This window comes from Argiope bruennichi, chromosome 7 (assembly GCF_947563725.1).
Source record: "Argiope bruennichi chromosome 7, qqArgBrue1.1, whole genome shotgun sequence".
In the NCBI taxonomy this organism is placed as follows: domain Eukaryota; kingdom Metazoa; phylum Arthropoda; class Arachnida; order Araneae; family Araneidae; genus Argiope; species Argiope bruennichi.
This window is the reverse complement of record NC_079157.1, coordinates 36,171,146-36,197,473: the sequence shown is the minus strand read 5'-3', so window position 1 is coordinate 36,197,473 and position 26,328 is coordinate 36,171,146. Positions and strand designations below refer to the sequence as shown.

At 27.9% G+C, this 26,328-nt stretch overlaps 2 protein-coding genes across 3 annotated transcripts; one reads left to right on the top strand and one right to left on the bottom strand.

The window, feature by feature from the left end:
• Positions 1-185: 185 nt before the first annotated feature.
• LOC129975955 (ras association domain-containing protein 1-like) lies at positions 186-18,017 on the bottom strand. Of its 2 annotated transcripts, none has more exons than XM_056089262.1 (9): positions 17,845-18,017; positions 16,751-17,039; positions 14,937-15,147; positions 14,638-14,768; positions 12,345-12,446; positions 8,713-8,900; positions 5,218-5,330; positions 4,938-5,047; positions 186-4,184 (listed from the first exon to the last, which is right to left on the bottom strand). In XM_056089262.1, exons 2-9 carry the CDS (start codon positions 16,934-16,936, stop codon positions 4,020-4,022), a joined length of 1,206 nt encoding a protein of 401 aa, XP_055945237.1. In that variant the 5' UTR covers positions 16,937-17,039; positions 17,845-18,017; the 3' UTR covers positions 186-4,019. The 2 variants fall into 2 exon arrangements, with proteins under 2 accessions (XP_055945237.1, XP_055945236.1); XM_056089261.1 differs by having other exon boundaries at positions 187-4,184; positions 8,713-8,903.
• A 421-nt stretch (positions 18,018-18,438) lies between these two features.
• On the top strand, positions 18,439-25,729 carry LOC129976678 (mitochondrial ribonuclease P protein 1 homolog). Its single transcript, XM_056090375.1, has 3 exons — positions 18,439-19,485; positions 22,519-22,618; positions 25,540-25,729. Exons 1-3 carry the CDS (start codon positions 18,507-18,509, stop codon positions 25,688-25,690), a joined length of 1,230 nt encoding a protein of 409 aa, XP_055946350.1. The 5' UTR covers positions 18,439-18,506; the 3' UTR covers positions 25,691-25,729.
• The last annotated feature ends 599 nt before the right edge of the window (positions 25,730-26,328 follow it).

Here is a 26,328-nt window from a genome sequence, read left to right as displayed (position 1 = left end):
CTTTCTTGTGGGATATATAAATAAAATGGTAGTTTGAAAAGAGGGGAATATGCATGGGCTGCATCTCTATAGTTGCTATTTGTGCCTACAGTCATTCACACTCTATTTATTAAAAGTTGGTGATTTTGTTGTCATAATTAAAAGAAAAACATTCATCTGTACGAACAAAATATTCTATTTATTACTATATTCTACAGAAAACCATATTCAGTTCTGTACAATGATTACATTAAAAAGAAAAAAAAGCTGTCCTTTTTCTCGAATATTGCAAATCATATCACACAAATATATTAAATGCAGTGGTACCTTGTTATTGTAAAATAAAAATGCATGTGAGCCTCATTTTTAATTTAAAAAAAATGTAACATTCAAAAACACAAAAGTAAATGCATAAGAAATTAATCTTACAAAGAAGTACACAGTATATAGTTTGTTTTTTAAAATAATTTTTAAGTAAACATTTTAAACTTACAACATGCATTTCAAACAATATATTTCAGACCAAAAAGTATTGCATCTAATTAGCGGCAACTTAAAAAAAAATCATCCAATTCCTTTTATATATAAAAAGGTATCAAATTTTCATCACTATATCGCCTTTTCTCAAAAAGTTAAATTTTAAAATATTAAATGGGATTATTTAATAGAAAGTAGATATGAATTAAACTTTATAGTACTATATCATGAAATCCTGCTTTACATAGTTAAGAAAATACAAATATTTTGGGTAAACATTTCCCCACCAATGCACAAACCTTAATAATAACTTTATTTTAATTTTGATGAAATCATAGATATATTTCAATGAGGGTACAAGAATTTCAATAAACCGGTTAGATAAGAAAGAGCTACCTGTGGAATGTTATTTTGTTAATTCATGAAACTATGATAATATAAATCACTGAGCTACAAACTACTCATATTTTCAAGCTTTGCTAAACAGAATTGCATTAAATGTAGTTTAAAAATTAATTCTGGACAGGTGAGCATTTTACTTAACAATCATTTATATTTTTGACACCAATATTACTTATTGTTACAATTAATTTAAGCTGTGAAAAATTAGAAAAGAGCGTGTTTCAAACAAGCTGACCAGGATTAGCCATAATATTAATTACGCTTACACTACAACATTGAATTACAGAAGTTTACATTGCTGTTGCTTTATATCACACTAGATACTGCATACTTCTTTTTTATAAAAATCCCTACTATTTGTACAAAACAAATCCATTACAAAAACTCTTTCATTATAAATTTTAAAAAGTATAAAAGCCATACTTTTCTGAAGAAAATGCTTACACTTTTCAACATTGATTCTTTTGCTTATATTTCTAAATGAAAATAACTATGCAAACTGATTCAAGAAATATAGTTTAAATGAAATGAATATTAGATAGTTCAGTTTATTAAAAATTTCGAAATTTTGTAGATTTATAATTAAAGAATCTTATACAATCTTGAATCTCTCTCCTTTTTTTTTTAATCATTTTCTTTCTTTTTTGAAGGATTTATTTTATCTTTTAACAAGCTGATACATGCTTTTGAAAGTTAAAAAAAAATCTTGATAAATGGTTAAATTATCAATGATTTTCTCTTTTTATAGAATACCACTATCTTATATAAAGTCAACCAATCGATTGTTTTAACTATGACATTTTGATTGAATAAACAACAAAAGACATAAAATAACAAAAAGTATAAAGTATAAATCACCGGATAAAAAACAGTAAACCTTAAATAAGAGGTTTCTGAAACATAAAACATGAAAAAAAAATAAAGGAAAATATGAAATAAATAAATTAGATATATAGTTGCACATATGCAAAACACAACATTCATGGTTCTAGTACAGTAGTTCATCATATTGTAAAAAATTTCAAGAGTAAATTATTTTTACCTACTTATGTATCACAGTAATATATTTCTTTCTTCATTAATAGAAAAATAATTTTAGTAAGGACAGCAAATAAGAAATATTTAACATGATTATCTAAGCAATTAAGGTATTCATAAAAAGGCATTGTAGTACAATATTAATTGGAATGTAAACAATGTTACAAAAATGATGTATAATAGATAAAAAAAGTTTTTTTTTTCCCCCACCTGACGAACAAATTCTAAATTGGGAAATAAGAGCATCAATATATTTTTAAAAATAGAGAGCTGCCAAACAACTTTCAATACCAATAAAACTTGTAAATATACAGTACACTCCTGAGTATTTGGCTTCTATACTATCTGGTCTAGTTTGCTTTTATTGTAATTAAATGAGAAAAGCAAGGCATTGCAAGTGGGCTTCTATAATCCTCCTAGATGCTGTGTTCAAACTACAATTTGTGGCAGGAAAGAGGAACATTCTGCTCATTATTCATTGTTTCATCAATGTGCAACAGATCACAATTGTTGTCTCTGTTCTTGATTTAACTGCACAGTACATAAGATATTTGTATATTGTTCTTATATTTTTTAAAGTGAGATTTCAAAATAAGTGATAAACGAAAAAAAGTTGTAGCGAATATGGAGGATAAATTACATGCTTATGCAGTGACTAGACTTTGGGAAACGGCAAAAAACAGAGTCAAGAAGTTAGTTCTAATTAGCATTCACATTCTATGTGGCTTGAGATAAATGCAGGCCTTAGTACTCAAAAAGAAGTGAAAAAAATACGTATTATAGGCGTGAGTTTGGTATAAAAACTTTGTTTTCTAGTATTGGTGGGCAAAGAAATGAATTCACAGAACTCCGACCTATCAGATTTTTTTGATATCCAGTTTGCCTTATTAGGCCGGATAATTGGGAGTGTACTGTATTTAAGAAAATGAACACTGCATAAATTTAGGGTGGTCGGACTCCTTCATAAAAAGATCCAATTACAGTTCTAGTATATTGTATTTAATAAACATTTGTTTTCACAAACTAAAAAAATATCCTTCACATTATTTCTAGTCTAGAAAAACAACAATATCCTAGAAATAACGATATGCAATTTAGAAATGTATAACTTTATAACGTAAGAATCAAAACAAGAAAATGTGCACCACTTTGCATCAACTAGAGTTCTGTAGCAAGTGCAACACTTATCTGTGCATAACATAAAATATCAATTATACATCTGAGAGCACTTTCCTTTAGACTCTAAATTATAATGATAACAATTTTCTCAATTTAATTAAAACTATTTTAATAGTATATTCTTTTGCCAATAATTACACTGAGAAAAAATAAAATTTTCAATAAATTTCCTGAAAATTTTTGACCACCTTGTATATTAAATTTGGAATGATTACAGATATAGATTTAATTCAAATCAGCTACATTGCATTTCTCAAGTTACCTAACACCAATTTCATAGAACCAAATGAAATATTAAAAAAAAATTTTTAGCATATTTAATGCTAAATTAAAATATGCTAACTAATCAAAGCATACTTAAATATGCTTTGACTAGTTAATTACAGAAACAATAAACTGTTAATAAAAGAAGTTTTTTTATACCCAATAATTAATTCAAATTAAAAACCACAATAATTTGAAAGATAATAATTTGTTGCTATATTCTTAAAATAAGGAGGAAAAAATTCTATAGATTAAAATAAACATTTCATGAGACTAGAAGTAAAGTGTACTAAATTCAGAAAATAGAAATAATATGCAATAAATTATGTGCAAGTATAAACTTTAAGAGTATATAGAAATGCATGTCATAAATTAATTACAAATAAAATAGACCAGGTTATGAAAAATAAGTAGAAGGAACATTCATATAAGATAAATTCCAAAATAGTTTATAAAAACATCCTTATTCTAATACATTGGTTTTTTATTTCTATAAATATTTGGTTTTTTAGCATTTTCTAATTAGGAATAGTGACTAAATAGTCCTGAATTTCAAAATTCTCTGAAATAAGCTAGAGTAAAACTATTTCATTTTTTAAAAGAGTAATGATCACAGATTAAATATGGTAAAATCTGATCCCTTAATAAATACAAGTTCACATTACTTAAATCAGTTCTTTCTAACTAGCAAGGGACTTACTAGAAGGCTTAAGTTTATTCATCGCTTCCTGAATTTTTTCTTGCAGAATTCTGTACTTGAGTTTCACTTGATTAAGGTATTCTTCTTCTTCTAAATCAAGAATTTTCAGAAAATTATTGAGCTCTGGAATGGCGAAGTGTTCCCACTGAAATAAGTAAAAGTAGATTAACAAATCTATCTATCCATATAAAACATTAAAGTATGTGGCATAGTAATCACCTTTATTACTCATTTTTGAGTGGCAACACTCAAATGTAAACAAAATATCGTACAAATTTTAAGACTGCTTCATTGAATGTATTTACAGCTGCATTAAATTGAGCACTTCATTTAATTAATTAATGGAGCTGCAAAATATTATTAAATGTTTTGGAAATTATTTGCCATGTCAACAAAATATTCAATTTAGTTAAAGGAAAGAAGTTAAGAAATAAGTTTCAAACAGAAAATTTAATCAAGTGCAAAAACAGGCTTAGCCATCACCAGATGGGTAATCGCTGAGTTACCCATTTCTGTTGTTACATGTTATAAATTCTTCGATTTTTAACTCGTTCTGTGCGGTAGGCGAACTCCACACAGAACGTGTTTTTATTGTATGTATCGGCAATCAAATTTTGTTTGACACAAATGATAACAGTCCGTAGAAACGGAAACAAAAGTAAAATAAAATTAAAATAAAAATAAAATAAAATCTCATTTTATTGTTTAGAAAATATAAAACATGCAAAATTGCAAGCGTATAATTAACAACTTCTGTTTAAGTAACATTAAATAAAAAAACTATAAGTACTATAAATTTTGGCGTCCCCCTGTCCCAGGCGCCCTTGTGCGGTGAACAATTTTGCCACCCCCACACGGCGGTCCTGGGTGGGAAGATAAATTACATTACAGAACTTACAATGATATCTTCAGTCTCATTTTCTTGCAAAACAAAATGTTTATCTTCATCACAGTCAAGCAATGCCAACATCAAAGGAATTTCATCATCCTGAATTCGTCGAAGTTTAGCTAAAATAAACACTTATTAAAAAATTGTTGTAATAAATTTTTGCAAATATCCAAAAATTATATCATTATATCAAAAATTATATTATAAAAATAAAAGAAAAGGGGTTATCATTGGGAAATTATCATTATTGAAAGAAAATATTAAATAAACTTTCAAAAATTAGTCCTACCTTGGTTTGAACCTTTTTGGTAAGTTCGTTCATATAAGGCAAACTTGTGAGAATTGTCAGCAACTTTAAACTTTTTCAGCAAGGCATTTATTACTTCTCGAGCTGAAAACTCACTAAAACAAATAATTTTTATATAAGTTAATGTTTTAATTTAAAGAAATTAATAATTAAAATAAAATAGTGCAAGAATCTATCTTTTAAAAACATGTCTTAACAATATTTTGAAAGAATTATATATTAAAAATTTCAAGACACTTTTTTAAAGATTTTTTTTCAAGTTCCATTTCATAGCAAATTTCAGTACATATAATTGTCCACTGCTGTCTGTAATGCTAGGCGGAGTTCAAAATACCTCCATTTTGGTTTATATCAATATTGGAAGCGAAATCCCAACTTTTGATTTGTTGTCTAGTAATAGACAATGCTTAAGTTGATTAATTTATTGGTGTACAAATAAACCAAACTGTGAATGAAGAGCAAAGGTCAAGGAGCTGACGTCAACAATTACCAATATTTACTGATTCATTATATTCTCCCTTCAAAGATCAATAGTGAGTGTTAAAACTAATACTTATTTACAGCATTTCATAATATTTTTTTTATATTCAAAATTGCATATTTTGCTGTCAGTAGCTCATTGTCTGCTTCAATCCAAATATAATGATTAGTTTTGATTTAAGTGCTCATGAACATCATGGAAATTCTAATATTTACATCTAAAATGTATTGTAAAAATTATTATTATTTTTTATTTCTTAAGCACTTTACTAATGTGCATGATATTTTCAATTACGAAATTCATTAGTTAATAAGTGACAATCAAATATGAGATGTTTACAGGACAACAGAGCACTTTGCAAATTTTTTAATACATATACAGTATGTATACATATTAGTTTAATTAAAGTTAAAAAAAAAAAACTAAATATATCTTCTAAAACCTTTATTTATCTAAATGAATGATCAATAAGTATTTTGGAAGATGATAAATAAATTCATTCAAGATGAAAATTCATCAATTTCAAAGAAAAAAATAGTTCTAAATGAAATAAACAGCAAATTGCATAACAATTTATATACAGAGTTGCCACTCAAACCAGGAAAAAAAAATCCCTTTTTTTTTCTCTGTGTATGAGAAGAAACACACGGATAGAAATCATGTGCTAGTTAGAACAGAAAGAAAGAAAAAAAAAACCTTTGTTTTTATTTGTGGAAAAAGACAAAGAAAAACGTGCAAAAATTCAATATTACCTAAAATAATGTATATTAAATAAATATAGAAAAACACATACCTCGATTTCTTTTTATTATTACCTAGAATTTTGCAAGAGAAATTCACATAGTAAGGGGAGGGGGGAGGAGATATTGATCATTCACCTCATGCTCTCTAATTTAGTCACACAAAATTAAGGGCTTGGGTGAAATAAAACACAAAATAGCAATTTTGCAATCATGATACAAACATTTTAATGATAACTTACCAAGAAGTATGACAAGGATTTTTTTTTTCTTGCTAATTTATATATTTGATTGTTAATTTCTACAATACCTGCAGATTTTTTTAAATCACTAGTTGTTGTTTTTTCTTTGCAACAATTTAATTTGCAAAGCTCTTCAGCATTTGCGGGATTTTTTCTTCCTGAGCTTTTTTCTGCTTTTCTAAAGCTTAATACATAATAAGCTCTAATTTTGCTAATCTCTTAAGCTCTGAACATTTAAGACACCTCCATAAAAATTTATGGCATTCACAGTTCTTAGACGAATTAAACAATTTTCTACCAGAGTTTCAACAACCATATCTTGTCGACACACATTTTTTTGTTACTTTATTTATTTAATTTTTTAATTGTTTTGTTTAAAATTACTTAAAATGGCGAGCCCTTTTATTCACAATATATTGAAACTAATTTCTAGAAAGTAATCTGCATATAAGTATAGTGTTGTTTCAGTTTGTCAAAATTTTCTGCTTAAAACTACTGATATAAACTCTAAATTGAAATCAATAAAAAATATTTGATTTTGAAAATTAAGAAAAGGAAAGTGGCTAATCAGTTTAGCTTAATTTGATCTAATGTTGATGACAAGAAAACATAAAAAAATTTTCTTCGTCCAGGTCAATTATTACCACCACATACTCATAAATATATAGATTGACAAACAGTCATCTTTTTGAGAGATTGAATTACATCAAGATCTCTAAATTTAATGATTAATATATATTCTCTATTTCCTTCATTCAGTTAATAGTATTATTGAGATCATTTCATAAGGATATGGATGGATGATCAGACTAGCTTCCTAAGGGCAGATTTCAATTATTATATGCAAATTTGGTGGAAATATCTCATTCAAAATTTTATGCCTACAGATTATTGCATTTTTCAGTTAATAAGTTAACAAAAATAATTCCAAATATATATGCCAGAAATTTGGAGAATTTTGTTTATTGGGATGAATTTTTTGAAGTTAACAAAACTTTTCAGATATGTGGTAGAAGAGAAAATAAAAAGCAGTTTTGAGAAAGTCACAAAAGGGGAGAAAAAAAAAGAGAGAGAGAGAGAGAGAGAGAAGTGCTAACTATTCTAGTGGTATAACTAATTTAAAATGGGCATTTTAATTTTAATTAGTCAGAGAAAATGTAATAGGCAGAGAAGTATTAATGAAACAAATGGTCTGAAGATCAAGAAAAGGTAGGGTCAAAACAGACTAAGCATTTACAGAATTATGCAAATTGTTGTCTGGTCTTGGTCAAGAGATGAATGCCTTACAAATTTGTCATGTATTAGAAAAACGTAGTACAGATGGTCAGCAGGAAAAAATGTTATAGATCAACCATTTAATGGAGATTTCATGAATCAAATTTCAAACATCTAGTTCAAAAAAGCAATTAATACCAAAAAAAAAAATTTTTTTTTTCTTTTTCTTTCATCTATTTATTTATTCTTTTCCCATAAAGATGACAATAGTTTCAACTAATAACAAACAAAACTCACCATGTTCTATATTGTATTGCAAAATTTATTTATGGCATAAATATAAATAATTACTATATTTAGAATTGGTTGAGCTAACAGGAAAGTTATATTTCACAGTAGAACTTACTTTTGGCAATACATGTTGTTGTTTCTTATGGCACTTGCCACGGCCAAGCCCGCTGTTCGAAGACAGCCGATTTAAGCCTAAGGTAGAGCACCTCTTGTTTTTATCATAGATCCATCTTGGGCCTAGAGTACGACTTGACTACTCACACATCACTCATTCGATTGCACAACCCCTTTTTACAGGAGGGCACATTCACACAATTCACAGATAGAACAGGAAGAACAACCATGCCCAAATAGGGACTTGAACCCGGGACGCCCAGATCACGGGGAAGACGCGCTACCCCTATGCCAGGACGCCGGCGGCAATACATGTTGTTGGAGTAAAATATTTAAGAATCATGAAAAAGAAATTTGCTCAACAGAAAAAAAAAGAGATAACGAGAATAATTACCTAGTAATATGCAATGCTTTCACAGTGTCACGAGGTAAATAAAAGGAAGTAAGAGTTTTGCGACCACCATCATCTTCTTCTTTCAAAATATCATAAATGGAAGGTGGACGGGTTCCAGCAATAACATTGATGGGTCGAGTAAGATTCATGTGCACACGGATAAAACCATGGAGCGTTTCACCATCAGCCTGCTGATAAAGAAATCATTCAAAGTTACAAATGTTAACAAGCATGCAAAATAAGAAAATTAAATAAACCTTTATTTTTCAAGCATGTGTCTCAACTGTGCATCAAATTAAATATATTTCTAAACTTTTAAGCTAAAATCTTATAACTTTAAAACGAGCAATTTTTGTAAATATATAAATTTATTTAATTTGTGTATCTCGGAAATGGCTATAATGATTTGGATCAAATTTTATATTTAAATAAGGTTTTGCTTTTTAAGTTTATCTACATAGTTGTCTTTCCTGAAAAAAAACACACAACTTTATAAAAAAACTATAATTATTAGAGCTTTTTTCAATCTACTCTCATACTGCTAATGTCATATAATGCCATTTCGGACCTGATTTCACCATGAAAAAACTGAGAGTAAGTTCAAAAATGTAAGTAAGGATAGATAAACTGTAACATGAATAGAGTAATACAGCAGATTATTTCAAAAAACATGTTAAACTAAGTGCATTCAAGTTTTTTATTTTATATTTTAATGACCAATTCATATGCAGGTAAGATTGAAAAATATTCATATGTAATCTGTATGTGATTTGTAGCTAAATATTTTTTCAAAAAAAAAAAAAAAAAAAAAAAACAATTTTACAAAATTGTTGAACAAACATGTTCTTCCAGATGTTAATTACAGACTTCTAAAGAGTTCTATAGACTAAGAGGTTTCAATATAAAATATATTCAAATGAGAAAGAAACTTTTAATTAAATTAAGGAAAAAATAAAACAAATAAGGTTTCAAAAATAAATAATTACAACACAAATCAAAAGATATTCTAATTACCATAAACTATAAAACTATCATTGCAATAACTTTTGCAAATCTATTTTTTTATATATATTCGGTCTCTGAAATGTAGAGGGAAAAAAAGCCTTCCAGAACAAAGAATATTTCATGTAATTGTAGAAATGATCCAGTTAGATTTTATTAATATATTTCCTTGAATTAATATAAGATACATGAGGCAATAATTCAAAAATGATATAAAAATTCAAAATCCAATAAATATTCTATCTTATATCAGAAAATTGTCTAATTTTAAATTAAAAAAATATACTTAATTACATCTAGATGGTCTGTTATTCTGTTATAAATCAAATTCAATTGACACAGATTAACTAACAAAAGTTGTGACAAAAAATCTAACACACATTGGCAGAATGTTTAAGAAACAAATTTTAAACAAAGATATTTGCAATACACTCTAGATGTAAATATATTATACCATCAGAAATTTAGCTCCCTAGTAATGTAATTCCTCTATCCATATATTTAGGATACTTCAATAAAAATTAATAACTACCATTGGATGGAAATGATGAAAAAAAAGTATTTCCAAATGCAAAATAAAAAAAAAATGTACAAAGAAAATATTAGCAATAACCATCAATTTGGTATGTGAAAGAAGAATGTAATAAACCGGCAAAAATATTATTTATTCCTGCTTAGATTTATTCACATACTAATAAGTCAGTTACTAAAACATTAAAAAAAAATCCTGTTGTAAGTTAGGAATTTTGCATTCCTTTGAAACTGGAATTTGTAGAAGAGCCAATCAAAGAACAAGTGATAGAATATTTGATTCATGCCAGATTTGTACAGCATCTAAGTAAATTATAAGATTTCAACTGAGCTGAATGCTAAAAGATATTTCTATTCAATTTTAAACAGAGTCAAACAAAAAAAGTATTCTACTGTAGTATTTATTTTGTTTCATTTAAAATTAATTAATTTTAGTGTTATTTATTCCAAAATGCAATAGAAGTGCCATATGTTCCATGTATAAGGGAATGAATAAAGGCCTTTGCATTTTTATAGGTCTACTATTAATATTAATTTCATAATTTTTTCTTTGTTTTATACCTTCTGCCTTTTCTTACTAATTTTAATCTTGTATTTGTGAAATAGAAATTTTTTCCTACCTGTTGTGTTATTTGCCAATACTAATCTTCTAAATAGCTAAACGGGCTTTTTTAATAATTCCTATTCAGCACAAAAGCAAATAATTCTTGGAATTCTAAACACATGAAAACATACAGATGTGTATGATTTATTACTTTAAAATTTATTTTGTTGTCAAATGATGAATTCTAATCATAAAACAGATTAAAGGTATTCCAAAAATTCCTCCAAAAAGACATCTTTTAAATATCCCCTTCTCCCCCCCCCCACTAACAGAAAGCATTTCATTGTTATTGAATTTTCATTTATTAGCATTCAAAAAACAATGCAGAAAATTTCTTAAAGGAGACTTTCAGAAAAAAGTGTTCTGTAATATTCCATTTACACTTTGTTATTGTGACAACTAAATATTAGACATTTATGAGTTTAAATATAAGAGAAGAAAAACTTTATACCACAAAATAGAAACTTATTATTACTGTCAAATTGAATGTCAAGTACAGGGTAAAAAACAACAATTTAGATAAATGAAAAATTTGTTTAGAAATGATATGCAATTAAATGGGAGACAAAATTTAAGGTGCCATTCCAATATTGGGGTTCTAGATAAAAGGCTATCTAATTTTAGTGATAAATATTGGTGCAAATAGCACACTGTGACAGCATTCAGTAGCAATTTCAAAACAATTCATCTGCAGTAATAACAGAAGAGGGAAAGAATTTTAAAAATTTCAAATAGAAAACTATAATTAGAAAATTTAACCCTTTCTCTACTGTTTTCTTTTTAAATTTTTTAATTAAATTTCTGACTAAAAAAAAAAGCATTTTTTTATTGCTGAAAATAAATGTATGTTCTATCCTAAATTCAAAAATGCAAAATATCTTTGTCAGCAGAGTTTTTTTGTTTGACCTATTGATGGTGAAATATGCGATGTCCCATCCACTGATTTCCCGTTTTCCCTGCAATGCACCCAAGTTTTAAATTTTAATAAATCACTATGATAACATATTTATATGATATGTTGAGATAATTTACTAATTTACCAAGGTTTACTGTAAAATTGGAAGACACACTGTTTTTTCTTCAACCAACATACTTAATGAGCTCATATCACCATCTTCTGATTTACTAGATTCTGAATAAATATTATCCCTTGATAAATCAGAACTATCATTTTCCAACTGAGAAATGATAAATTTACTGTCCTCAAACTCTCTCTCAGAATCCATCATAAAAACTATTTTCACATGCAATGATAACACTAATGAAAGCAAAATTACAGAAAGTACAAAATTATTTTGATTTCAATTTTAGGCAGGAAATCTCACTGTGGAAATTACATGTAAGCAGCGACAAGTTCAATTTCAATTATGTAATTTTTCTCTTCGTCGCATAGCATTCGATGCTGGCCATATAGGCACAAAAACACTGAACGTATGTGATGTGATGTGATATCAACAGAGAAGCTGTTAAAATCAGATACAGATAAAGAACTTACCAAAACCATTTCAGAATCTTGGTGTACTTCATTATAGCGATCAATTCTATAATGGAGTTCATCTCTGTCAAGATGTTCAAAGAACAAGGGAGAGAGTCGTTCCTAAAAGTCATGAAAATAATTCTTCAATAAACAAACAAAACAAAATTTCTAGAAAAATAAGATTGTTATAATTTGATTATTCTTATAGTTATTATCAAATACAGGAAGTTAAATGGAATGCGATTGAAGTAAAATATATAAATAATTTGCAAGCAATAAAAATCCACACTACGGAATTAATTTTTTCTCCAAATTTTGCTGCAAACACTATGAAACATTAGGAAGACTTTAATAAAAATTACAAACATTAGTTTATTTAAAACTTACATAGGATATAATTATTTGCTTTGTCACAATGTTGCATAAGTGGTTCAAAGATTCATGAATTTCAGATTGCCTTTTCAATTATTTATTCTTAAAAGATATTTGAAACTGTATACACTATGTACAGTAATACTGCTTTGGGAGTAAATTATCAGGCCACTTTAAAGCCTCCCATCCATACATTCCATTGTCTACCAAACAAGTCAGGCAAGGCTTATATCAATTATAAGAGGATGCTCAAAAGCGCCATCTGCAGGATGATAAATCTGTACACACATGGTAGTACAGATTCTTCTTTCTCACTAAAGAAGACATACTAAAGCACCAAACTGCAGACATTAGAGGATTTTATTTATCTAATTTTCAACATTAAAAAAAATAATTAAATTTGTTAAAAAAGAAATTTTTTATCTGTGCACATTGGCATTTTTTTCAAGAGTTATTGCTAACTATATTTTTACTATATATCCATCAAAAGTCAATTTGATATATGAGAACTGTAGTCTTTGTTACATTACAATGCCCAATGGGAGGGCCAATGGATGGATACTTTATTTCATAAGAAAAATACAAAATGCAGACAAAGCATACACAATGACAGCTCTTGTAGAAATTAGTAACACACATGAAAGTAGCAAATAATATTAAAACAATAACAATATAGATACAGAGATTGCTCCACAATCAACACAACAAAATGAGAATCAAAATCAACATTTCAAAGTGTGTGCACCTCCACTCTACGACAGGTAATAAAATTATCTAGAAGGCTAGATATTACTGACCTGGCAGCCATTTAGCATTCATTAAAAACATTTCTTAGTCCCTCTTCCTTACCATGAGACTAAATATAAATGAAAGTAATCTGAGAGACCTGCACTAATACATGTTTCAGGTTTTGCTGATAAATAATTAACATAAAGAAGTTTTCAGCAAATGTTCAATGACAATATATAAAATTGGAAGAAAAAAAAATTATCATCGAAAGATTTCAAATTGTGAGAAAAGAATTTTCTTAGGATAAATTTGGTAAGATTCAGATTTTACAATAAATAAAATGAATTAGAATTATAAAATTTCAAAGAATGTAATGCCCAATATATACATTTGAAGACATTCAGTTTATCAATCTAAAAAAAGTTAGACATTTTCTTTTCTCTATTATTAAAATCCTCTTTCAACAGTAGTAAAACCTTTTAATTCTTTAAAGGCAATTTTTTTAAAGTACAAAGTATTTCTGAATGAAAGAGCCTTAGATTATCAACTGACTAAATATTATAACTCTCAAAACAAGCATTTAAGAAAATATAGCTTATGCTTTAATACTTTAGCTTAATACTTATAGCTTATCTTTAATACTACTTGCAACTTCATCATATTAAGATGGCTTTGATATTCGCATTTAAGAATGATCCTGAAAAAAAAACTCAAATGCTTTTTAATTCAAGAAAATAAATTCTCAATCAGCATTTATGAAAATACAGGAAATGTTTTAAGAACTAAAATCTGTTTTCATTCTTAAAACAGATCCTTTTCAACTTCTATACCATGAGATCAGAAAATCTTTTTATCTCAGTATCTGCAACTTTGTATTTGCAGAAAAATTCAAAACTTATGTCCCTGCTTATTTCTAGGAATAATGTATTGTAATCCATACTTCATAGATCCAAAATCATAATTTGTTAGACAAATGATTTACTATATGGTTCACTATAAATATTATCATCTTCTTAATAGAAATAATAAAATAACATGTAACCACCTGAAAATGATGCATGCAAAAATATTTACAAACTGATTTAGAATTATTTTATTTAAATGCTCAGTCTAAAATGCTTAAAAAATACAATTTTTGACAAATCTCCAAATTTATAAATAAAAGCAAGCACAACTTAAAACAATTAATAAAAAGTAACAAAATTATTACCTTTTCTGGGGACTGATTTTTCAAAGTGCGGTCATTTATTTCACTGAGGTCAGTAGTTTGCATATCTCCTGAACCTTTGCAATCAAGTGTTACAAGGTGTTGGCAGCGTTGATGACATGTATAGTGACAATCTATAAAAGGAAACATTTCAAATAAAACTTATTTTCAAAAGAAATAATCAAAGTTACTACAAATTCTAATTCATGAAGATTTAAAAGCAGAGAGAATTAAAGAAATATGCTTTAATAAACAGCACTTATAAACAGATATATAAAAATGCCGAAAATATGCAAACTTACTAAGGCATCTTAAGCAGTCTGTAGAATTATACAGCCCCCAAATGAAATCACCACAACAATCACACCACGTTGGATTCTTCAGACTAGAAATCTGAAACTGATGACCAACTCCTCTCTCAGCAGGTTCCAACTCTACAACTCCAAAACTGGCAAGTTCAATAAGTTCTCTTGGCCTCATTGTGCCAGCTACATCACCATCCGAATATCTATCCTATAGTTTAAAAAATATTAACAAATTAATTTTATTTATATTTATTATATAGAAAATTCAACCTACTTTTAAACCAATCATCCTGCAGATAAGAAATATCTCAATAAAAGATATAGATAGGAAACCTATTTGGCGAATTGAGATGTGCAAGAGTTTTTAACAGTTTTTCAGCACTCATGCACAGACTATAATGATGTGACTGTAATTAAAATTATAAATTTTCAACTAGTTTAATTATTTAAGTAAACATAAGGTTAAAAAAATTATATTATAATTTTTAAAGTTTTTAAGCATGCTTTTCATTTTTTTGAAGTTTGCACTTCCATCTGACATTTTCTCGCAATTTATAATTTTTTCCTTCTTTGCTCCCATTGATTAAAATTTTTTCATAATATAAATTTTATTTCCTCTAAGTTCATTTAAAACTAATGGCTTGTTAGATATTCTTTTATTTTAAATGAGTATAGGATCTTTCTATACTCATCTCTTCCTGCATACTATACTATACAGGAATGGGAGAGGTCAGAGTGGTATTTGAATTTGTAATCATAATCCTTAGCGGTTCATTTTATTTTAATTAATTGGACATTTCTGTAGCTAAATTAAAGGATAAACATTGATTTTCTATGCACAGAACCTCATAATTTTGAACTATGAGCAGATGAATAGAACATTGTAGTCAATATTGATATTCTCTACATCATGCAAGAATGAGAATCTTCGGCTGCTTTATTGGAGATTTAAATCAGTATTGCTAGCTAATCTAACCTTCCTAAAGGGGAGAAAAATTAGAAAACAAAACTAAATCTACTAGATCAACAGAATTTTTTGGAAGTTGCAAAAATCATGAACTTTCATGGAAAATAATATTTAGATATTTTTAAAGATGATGACTACATTTTAGAAAATAATTTTAAAATACAGAAAAAGTTCAAAAGTTGTTAATAATGTTATTGAGTTTAAATACATGATTAAGAAAATGATAAAAAATTGTTTAAGGCTTAAAGTTTAATTAGGTTTTCCAGAAGATTAAAGAAGAGCTTTTTTTTCTTCTTTATATTCAGCTCAAAAATCAGATAATTTACATTTATCTGCATTTTTTTTCATAAAAAGAATAATAAAATTACTCATATACCAAATATTCAATTCAACCACTGATTAATTTCGTCTTATTTATTCATTTTAAAAGTACATTTCTCACATTTAAGAGTCATTAAGCTAAAATATTTAGTCTCCCCTCTAATAAAAGATAAAACAATTTTCATAAAATATCAGATATAATTCATAATAAAACTAATCCAATTTAGTTTTTGTAAAACTAAGAAATTTACAAAATTGCATTAAATATATGTATTTCCTTAAATTAAATGACTTAACACAGTATATTTAATTGATTGCATTGTCTTATATTTGTTATTATATTATGCAAAATAATACTAATTTAACAAATAAACATTATAAAATTTCAAAAATTACATTTTTGTATTTTTTGAAAGATTGCATGTTTGTATTAGTTGCTCAATGCAAGATATCATATGAAAATAAAAAAATTCAAGAACAATACAACTTTTATATAAAAACTATGAGAGAAGAAAAGATGTACCTTCGACTTATTTCTTCTACGAAAAGGCCTAGGAAGAGCAAAATTTTGAAGTATCCCTGATGGAGTGAAATTCAACTTTACACGAACATCACCATCACTGCCTGATATAGGTCTAGGTTTTCTTCCTCTAATAGGTGTGACAGGAGGAGTGTAAGCTCTGCGAATGCTCTTGTAATCAGAAAACATGGCCTTTTGATGGTGATGGATCAAAATGATATGTCAAACAAAATTTTCAGCTCATCTTTTAGGTCAATTCCATAGTTTTGGAAAATTTTTGCTTCTTCTAATTCTAGAAAAAGGGATAAAAGTTGATTGAGCATGAAAATGTCAAAATACAGCTTGTCAAAATACAGCAGCACACAAGCTGTATTTTTATAATCTTTAAATGAATTTATTTATTATAAATTCAGAAAAGAAAATATTAATTTTATATCACTAACAATGAGTATATAAAATATGCAAGTCTTTATTAAAAAAAAAAAAACAATCTCAGCAATGTCATGTTCTGAAGTTTGACAGACATCTTTAGAACATAACAATTATACAGATTAATAAAATGACTATCTAATGAATAATATCAGAGTTTTTCATAGTTAGATCCTATATAGAGAGTGCCGTTAAAGCTAAAATGGTTAAAAAACAAACAAAAGGAGAAATTCAAAGAAAAAAAAGTTGAACCACTTGTATAACTAAATGTTTATGAAGCCCATTCCAAGCTTTTTCAGAGAAAATTATGACCTATATAAAATTAGGAGATCAGGCAGGAAAATAAAATATATAAAAAAAGATATAATTTTTCAGTAAGAAATCGCAAAGAATACTCTTTTAATTGCTTAATTCGGAGAGTTTTTATAAGTTTCGAGAGAACCTAGTACTTGATTCTCTTGTTTTAACCTTTATAAATCACAATGTTTCCTCAAAGCTACAGATTTTGAAATGTATTTTAAACTTCAAGCTAAACATGTCATTAATTATGTAACTGTCAAAAAAAACTTCGGTGATTATATAAAGTACATGAATAAATAGTTATATTCTATAGCTAGCTATATTCTCATTTACATTTCAATCTGATGGTAAAGGAAAACGAAACTTACACTTATTATTAATGTTCACAGTAATAAAGAAATTTTCATTATGTGAGTCACACATTTTTTTAAGTTAAGTATATTTTGCAATTAATTATAGTGAACTTAATCAGTAATTATGAAATTAGCGGACACCACTGGAAATTATAAACAAGAACTATAACAAAACCAATACAGAAAGATGGTTGTAGTATGAGTGATGTTGAGTTGTATATAAACTATAAACCGTATTTCGATGGGATCCTTAAATCAAACGCAGAAGCATTCTTTTTATTATATTCGTTAAAAAATAATCCAAAAGTTAAAGCAATTATGTAATCTTTCCGTAAAAAGAAATTCATGTGTTCGGTAAATATCCAAAGATGCAGAAATAATAACAGTAAATTGGATATAATCAAGAAAACCAAGCTTAACAGTATAACTTTTACAAGAACCCAGGCAAAAGAAAACTTTACATTTTAAGGATAAAACGATTTCACCAGAAGTAAAATTGATTTAGTTATAGCATAAACTATTATTACTATTATTTCGGTCACATTGACAAAGACACTCACGAGCACAAGTACACAGCAAAAGCTTTTTGAAGTGAAATGAATTGAAGTTTCCATCCTAAAGTCTAAGTTTCGTAAATAAATTGCGTATTTTCTTAGTATTATTTTAATTATTTAAAAATGAATAACTTCTGTCGAAAATTATTCATTCTAAAATTATTTAGGAATAATGGGGAAATATTTTGTAGGCAGTTCTCTAACTCCCACATAACTTCGAAATCGAAAAGCAATTGCGGCATTTTCCATCATCTTCGTTCAACAGAGATCCGATTTTTACACACCGGGCTATGTTTACGATCTATGAATGCAGGCCAAGAACTGTTAGAAAACAAAGAGGAAACCTCTGTTAATCAACAGAACGATGAATTAGATTCTAAAGTTGCAAAATATGCAGACTTAGCGACGGATTTAGAAAAGAAGAAAAAAATCCTGATGATCTTAATGGAACATGAAGTAGCAAAGTTGGAAGGTAGGAAAGTACCATCAAAAATTACTATCGAAGACATGAAAGAATTATTAAGTACGTATTCTTTCTCTTCAAGAGTCAAATATATGAGGTTTTTAGCCGAAAAAGAATGTAAGAAAATTGCGGAACGGAGGAGAAAAGAGACAAAAACAATGGAAAGAGAAAAATGGTTGATTGAAAAAGAGAACTTGGAACCTGCTGAGCACATTCAATACGGCATTGGACATAACACAATGGTTTTGAGAGTGCGTCGAAGTAGTATCCTTCGCTATGCCTATCAAAGATTAGCGAATTCTGTATTGTATGGGCAGAAGTTAGTGGTTGACATGGATTTTGATTGTTTTATGCGTAAACAAGATTGTAACAATTGTGGAGAGCAACTATTAGAGTTGTACAGTGCTAACAGAAAAAATATTTATCCTTTTGATTTAACTTTTTGCAATGCTGATCTTAACAGCCCAACAATGTCTGCTTTCAGACGATATATGCCCAATTTATTTGCTCCGGATAACTTCATTACTGTTACTGATATGAGTTATTTGGATATTTACCCCAAAGAGAAGCTAGTGTATATAACTCCATATGCAAAGGAACCACTGAAAGTGTACGATCACAATGCTGTATACATTATTGGTAAGTATGTTGAATGCAATATAAATTTCAGCTGCTTATTCATTGCTTAGTAATTAAAGAAGTCTTTTTTTAAAAAATCACATCTGTTTTTTGTTTTATTTTTTCTTACACATGTAATAATTCTAAATTATTATATATATATATATCTACTTAAACAAAAATTTATGTAATTAAATTTTATGTAGATGGATTGTTAAGAATGGCATCCATACTTTATAGTCACTGTAATTAATTACTCTTGCTAATTGTTAGATATGATTAGACCGTGGTGCAAAAGAGGTATACTTGTCTTGGAGGCCAATTGATGACAAAATTGAACTCTATGAAGACAAAATATTAGTGTATATATGTCATTTTTTTAAAGAGATGTTTAAAGGTAGGAAAATAATATATCTTTGATGCAATTTATTTTTTGCGAAATCACTAATGGTGACTTCAGATAAAAAAAATCATTTTCTAGATGTCATTTATCTTTCTATACCACTGCTAACTGATTAAATACCACAATAAATTGCAATTATTCATTATATTTATGGATTATTATGTGTTATAATAATTACCTGTTATATATAGGTTAAATAATTAAATAATTTTATTGTAAAATTTAAACATAAATTAAAATTTCTTGTAATGGTTACTCTCTTAACAGTGAATATCAAAATGATAACTCTTTGAAAATATTAGTTATCTCTAAAATTGAGGCTTGTGAACTAATGAAAGTTAAAGTCATAATATTTAAATTAAATTTTCTTTTTTCTCCACAAATAATGAATTGCAAATGGTATATGTATTTTCTTAGATTCAAATGTAATATAAAGATTGAATTGGATTAGTATATTACGTTAAAATCTTAAACTTTTCAATCAGCATGTGCTACACAGTACATCATGCCACTGTAATTTTAACTTGTCCATATATATAATGGGTTTTACCTTCTCCTAAGTCTTTAGGAATATATATGATTATGTTCCATTTGCATATTTTCTGTTTCTCAATGGCAGAGTAAAATGAATATAGCTAATATGTGGTCTTTTTTATCAAAATTGAAGAGTTGTATTAAGAAACTTTAAGCCAAAGTATGTAATTTATCTAAATGCCTATTCAGTTTTCTTTATTTGAATTCATAGTAAAATTTTTAGTTTCTGAACAAAAGGGGTGGCGAGGAGAAGCATGACTGAAGATTAATAATGCAATAACTGCTGCTTGTAGTGATTATAGATATAATAAAAAGTCATATACACTGATCATAGCATGGAACAGATCTCTCATTTCTAAATATATATAAAATCCATCAATTTTAATGATCAATTCCAATGGTTGGACAAGAAAGTCTACTAGCAGCTGTACACTGATAGATGAAAACAACACTTCTCCCCACTTGGATTTATTTTAGATTGTTACTTCCACTGTACCAATCCTCTGTGGTGTTCTACCTCTTTCCATTCGGTGAGCAGAGAATATTATGAGTTTCACTATGAGTCAATATCGCGTATTAATATGAACAAAAAGTGCAATCTTCTGAAAGAGTTTGATCAACTTCCCAGATTAAGTCAGCAGAATGCCACAGGTATTATATTAAAAATCTTCTGCTTCTTAATTTTTGAAATGGATTGATACTGGATTAGCAGTCCATAAGGATGACAATTTGATACATAAACAAACAAAAGCAAGTGAGAAAGATGGAGACATGGAATACATATTAAAGAAGTGATTTTTCAAAAGGAGAAAAGTAGATGGTCTGTGAGTGGATCATTGTTTTGTCAGAAAACTAGAAACTTAAGGTCATGCCAGTAGCATGTTGGATTTCTATTCATATGATTTTTTTTATATCAATAGAATCTTATAACCAACTGCTTGATAACTGAAAAAAATATGTTAATATTGATAACACTTTTAAAGAGGGCTTACAAATTTAAACATGTGTTAATCTTTTTTTTTTTAAAATTCTGTATACTGTATTGATTTTTTTAAATAAAAATAAATATATAATGTGTATGTCATTTTAAGTATTCTTGTATTGTTGCAAAATTGGGATTTTTTTTATAGCATTTCTGTTGTACCTAAGTATCTTCTACTGTATAATCAAAATAAACCTGACTCTATGATAAAACTTGGAGGTGATTATGAAATGAAATTATCACCACTCAAAACTTAATATTTTGTATATTTTATGATAATCTTTTCAGAATATTAAAATTATGAAATGAGACACAATAATATGACTAATTATCATTAATAAGGTTCCTTTTAGATTTTAGTTTTCTTTCTGTTTTTGAGATATTGAGAGCTTTTGACTCTGTAAGTCATGGCCTCATTCGTAATTTCATTTTGTTACATACTTAGAAGTTAAGTGGAGAACAATCATCTTCAAACTGGCTTGTGTTCAGAGATGAAATTCCCAAATATTTGAGAATAGCCTATCTTGCCCCTATATTTCATTTATAGGATAGTTACATTTTATTTCCATGGTTATATGGAGAGATACATTGAGTGTATGTTTTGCTTTGTTTCAGAAATTAATATACTTTTTTTTTACTAAATTCTAAGCACCTTTAAATAACTTATACCACCCACTAAATTGAGTTTTGAAATTCTATCTTTTAGTATTATGAAGTTCAGAAAATTAATGGTAATTGTTTATGACTGAGTGAAGAGGGGATTTGCATTTATAGAAAAAGTTGGAACTATTCTTAAATTTAATATTTTATTTTATTAAGTATATAAATGTTAAGCAAATTATCAATCTTTAAATAAGATATTGAGAACAACTGAATATATTACTCTGATTAAAATTACATGATATTCATATTACCATATAATTTTTAAGGATAAATTATATTTATATGAGTTTGATTATTAATTTATATATATATATATATATTTTAATTTTTTTAATAATTTTTATTTGATTTTTGTTTTTCCTATTAACTTGATTCTAATACTTTTGTATATATATATATATATATATTAGTATGTTATAATGTATATTAGTATGTTATAATGATTGCAATTATTTGGGATATTTTATTTTAGGTGGCTTAGTTGATAAATGCATTAGGGAACCTGTTGTCCTTGCAAAAGCTAAGAGGGAACAAATTCGTGCAGTTCATCTTCCATATGATGAGTATTTGATGTAAGTTGGTAATTTTCTTCTTTTTAAACAATGACTGAAATAAATTTTATAGATTCAATACATTAGCTTTTTGATTAATTTATTTCAAAATTCAATTCAAATCTAAATAAAGATATATCAAAATTATGCTATTTTCTGATTTATTCAGCAATTTTTTCTATCAATCAGTGTGCTGATATTTGTCTTATCTTAATATAAATAAAAGTCATTGTATATTGTTCATTGAATTCACTGTATGTTTCTCGTCATTCTTAAATTTCCATATATCTTTCCTCTCTCCCTTTCCACAATTACTTTAGCAGAAGTTATGTCAGAAGAAATATTTTTAAACCATCTTAAAGCTCAAAATTATACCAATTCATTGAAATCAGTTAAATTTTTTCAGTTATTTTTAATTTTCTAAAATTTTACATATTAAAATGAATGTTAATTTAAAATTATTCTACCAGTATTTTTTTTTTATTTCTGCTTTGTTTTTCTACATATCCTTTTTATCAGGTTTTCAGTCATTTCAAAGCAGTAAATTACTAAACTTACTTAAGATACCTGGTCTCAGGTATCAGAATCTGAAATCAGGCATAAGTTCAGATGGAGGTCAAAAAGCTCTTGCAGTCAACAGCTGAAGCAGTTCAATAACAGCAGTGATTTTATATTATGAGAAACTGACCAATATTTTCCCTTTTTTTGCTCAGAAGCTTTGAAGGAAATTGTTTTAAATTATCTTAAAACATTTACTTTTTCAACAATGCAAATTTAATTTTTTTCCCATTTTTTTTTTCTCTCTATTTGGTATTAATTCTTTAGTATATTTAAAGCTGGTTATTTGAAATCTTTTGCTGGGCAATGTTAAGATTTTCAACAGCATTACAATAAAAACCTCTTTTTATTTTAATGCACATGTCTTAAAAGGGATTTTATATCTCTATGATATTTTATACAAAAGCAGTCTCTAGGCTAAAAATATTATACATGAAAGGATTTTATACATCAACTAGTTATTGATAATGCCAAGTATATCAATTATTGATAAGAGTGTAACTTTTCAAATGCAAAAGTTATTTCATTGCAGTGTCATTTTCTATTGTTAAAATGTTCTTTATTATAATTAAACATAAAATTTAATTAAAAGTAATTTTTACATAGCAGATTAGACAAAATTTGAAATTTATTTAAAAATAAATTTCAATATTATGTGTGTTACAAACCTGTAACTTTGCTTCCCAGCACGAATAGTATCATCGTAAGAAAGACCGTTTTACAATCAGCGGGTGGATGTCGCGTCAGTGATCTCAGAGCTTCGCGACGAATTTGGCGACAAAATAGAAATTACTGGAAACTTCGAGAATTTTATCGATCCATCCAATAGGAATTCAGATACATCTGATTGGTCCGAAAACCTTCTCGTCCCCCCCCCCGGCACTATAAAAGGTCGGCAGTCTCAAGCTCAACCAGAATCGGAGTTGAAGATAAGTAACGAGTCGTCGGAAAGATAACGAAGTAACGGCGAAATAGTCCAGCGTTGTGTGTTCTGAACTGAGCAGTGTGCCATATCCTGGTATTTATTGTAAAATCAGCATCGTGTCGTGTGTGGAGTAGCCTATCATGTAGTAGTGAGTCGGCAGTTGGTTACAACTAAAGTGAGGAGACAGTGGAGAATTTCAGCCGTCTGGAGAGGCTGTAGGGTAAAGCTCCGAGGATCCCCTCTCTTGCTGGATTCTGTCTGGCCGCTTCGTGTGCTGTGGACGATTACTACTTGTGGGCTGCTGTGTGCTGTCCTGTGTTCGTCTAGGCTTTATATATTTGTCGTCTGTGTATTCGTCTCTTCGTGTGTAGTAAAAGTCGTCATCTTTTGTTAGTAAAGGACTGTTTATTTCTGCATCGACCAGCAAATCTGAAAAGAACCCCGACGGACGAGGAAGAAGATAAATCCGTAACAATATATATTAGAAACATTTTTTCTAATATAAAACAAGATTGTCTGAAATGCTTTTTTTTTATTGATTTTTATTTAATTGTTCATGATGAATGCTTTCAATTGCTTATTGAGTTTCTTTGCAGGTCATGGTAATGACAGAAATTATTCCTAATAGATCTCATGTCTTTTCATTCTTAACTTCTCAATAAAAGAAATGAAAATGAATTAATTCCCAAGAGTCAAGAGAATTATTTTTGTAGGATTTAAATTCTAATAACATTTTTTTTTTCCCCGTCTTCATTTTTTTTTTCTCTTTCTAAACATGTCTTTATTTCAATTCTTTTTCTAATTTCATTATCATAAATTCTGCATTTTTTTAATCATTGCCACATAAAAATAAGTAAATAAAATGGCTGCTTTTTCAATTTTGCTTTTATTATCATTATTTTATGTTATTGCGATTGTGTTGATATTCATCATATCACTGGCAAGTCTACTTAAACTACTATTTTCCAGGAGAATTGATCTTTCCATATGAGATGATACAGTTAGGGAAGAGAAATCACAAAGTCCTGCTGGGGGACTTTAATAAAATGGTGTCACAAACAATAAGATGGGATCTTTGAGAATTGCCCCCATCAAAACTGGCTGAAATACGAACTCCTTGCAAAGGTGCATTCCTGCATTAATGATGTTTGTGCATTTTGATTGTATTCTAAAAGGAGGCAAGAATACAAGAATAGACATGCTAAATCACGCTGCTTCTTATCCCCAAATTTTAGTTAATTCACTTCAGAGAGATAATTTAGAAAGAATAAAATGGTCTGCCAGGTGATTTGTAGAGAGACAGACGAGTTTTGTGGGGGGTGAGGGTTCTGAATTGTTGAATGATGAATGATTCAACTGCAAGCAGTGAAAAATAATTTGTCAGTGTATCATCTGTATTGCTTATAAAGAAAATGTTAAGTATTATTGAATACAACTAATCTAATGTATTTCTTTCCAGGTGGGGCCGAGGTAATAAAAGTTTGCCTCTGAATCAACTCCTTCAAATTCTTCTGGAAATGAAGAATACCAATGATTGGAAGAAAGCATTCAGTTATGTGCCCCAAAGAAAGCTTGTCAGAAGTTTAGATTTGTACACCGAATATTCATAAATTCAGAATTTCAATAAAGCATATTCATCCATTTAGAAATGCGTGATTTCATTTCTTTAATGTGTGATTTAACTCTTTGCTAGAGGAACTCTTTAAAAAATCAATTTCATTTATAGATTGCATAAAAGTAAATATGTTCTTTATAGTTGTAAATTTGGAAAAAATGCAACTTTTTTTTTTTTTTAATACTGTAAAATTTTGTTAAATCATCACTCAAGGGACTTAATATTTCTGATAACATAGCGGAATGACAACTTAGGCAAAGGAGGAATTTAAAAAAAAAAAAAAAAAAACGGTGAAATATTTTCATAAATTGCTTCAATACATGCAAGTGAATGTGTGAAGCAAAAAACACTTTATAGTTACCACATTTTATTTTCTTGTAATTCTTTGGTGTTGTGGCGGATTGATATGAGTGAGGATAGAACCTGGGACCTTATGGTTCGCAGCCGAGTAACATGACCACGATACAAAAGCAATTGCCCGTGTAGCGTAGCTGTTAACTGACTTATAAGCTTTTACCACAGTACATTAAAATATTCCAACGTTGTTGATTGATGAAAGTGATGATTACTAGAAATAACTTTCTTTTCTAATATACTTATAAAGCTTAAATTTTTCGTTTGTTGTACCTTGAA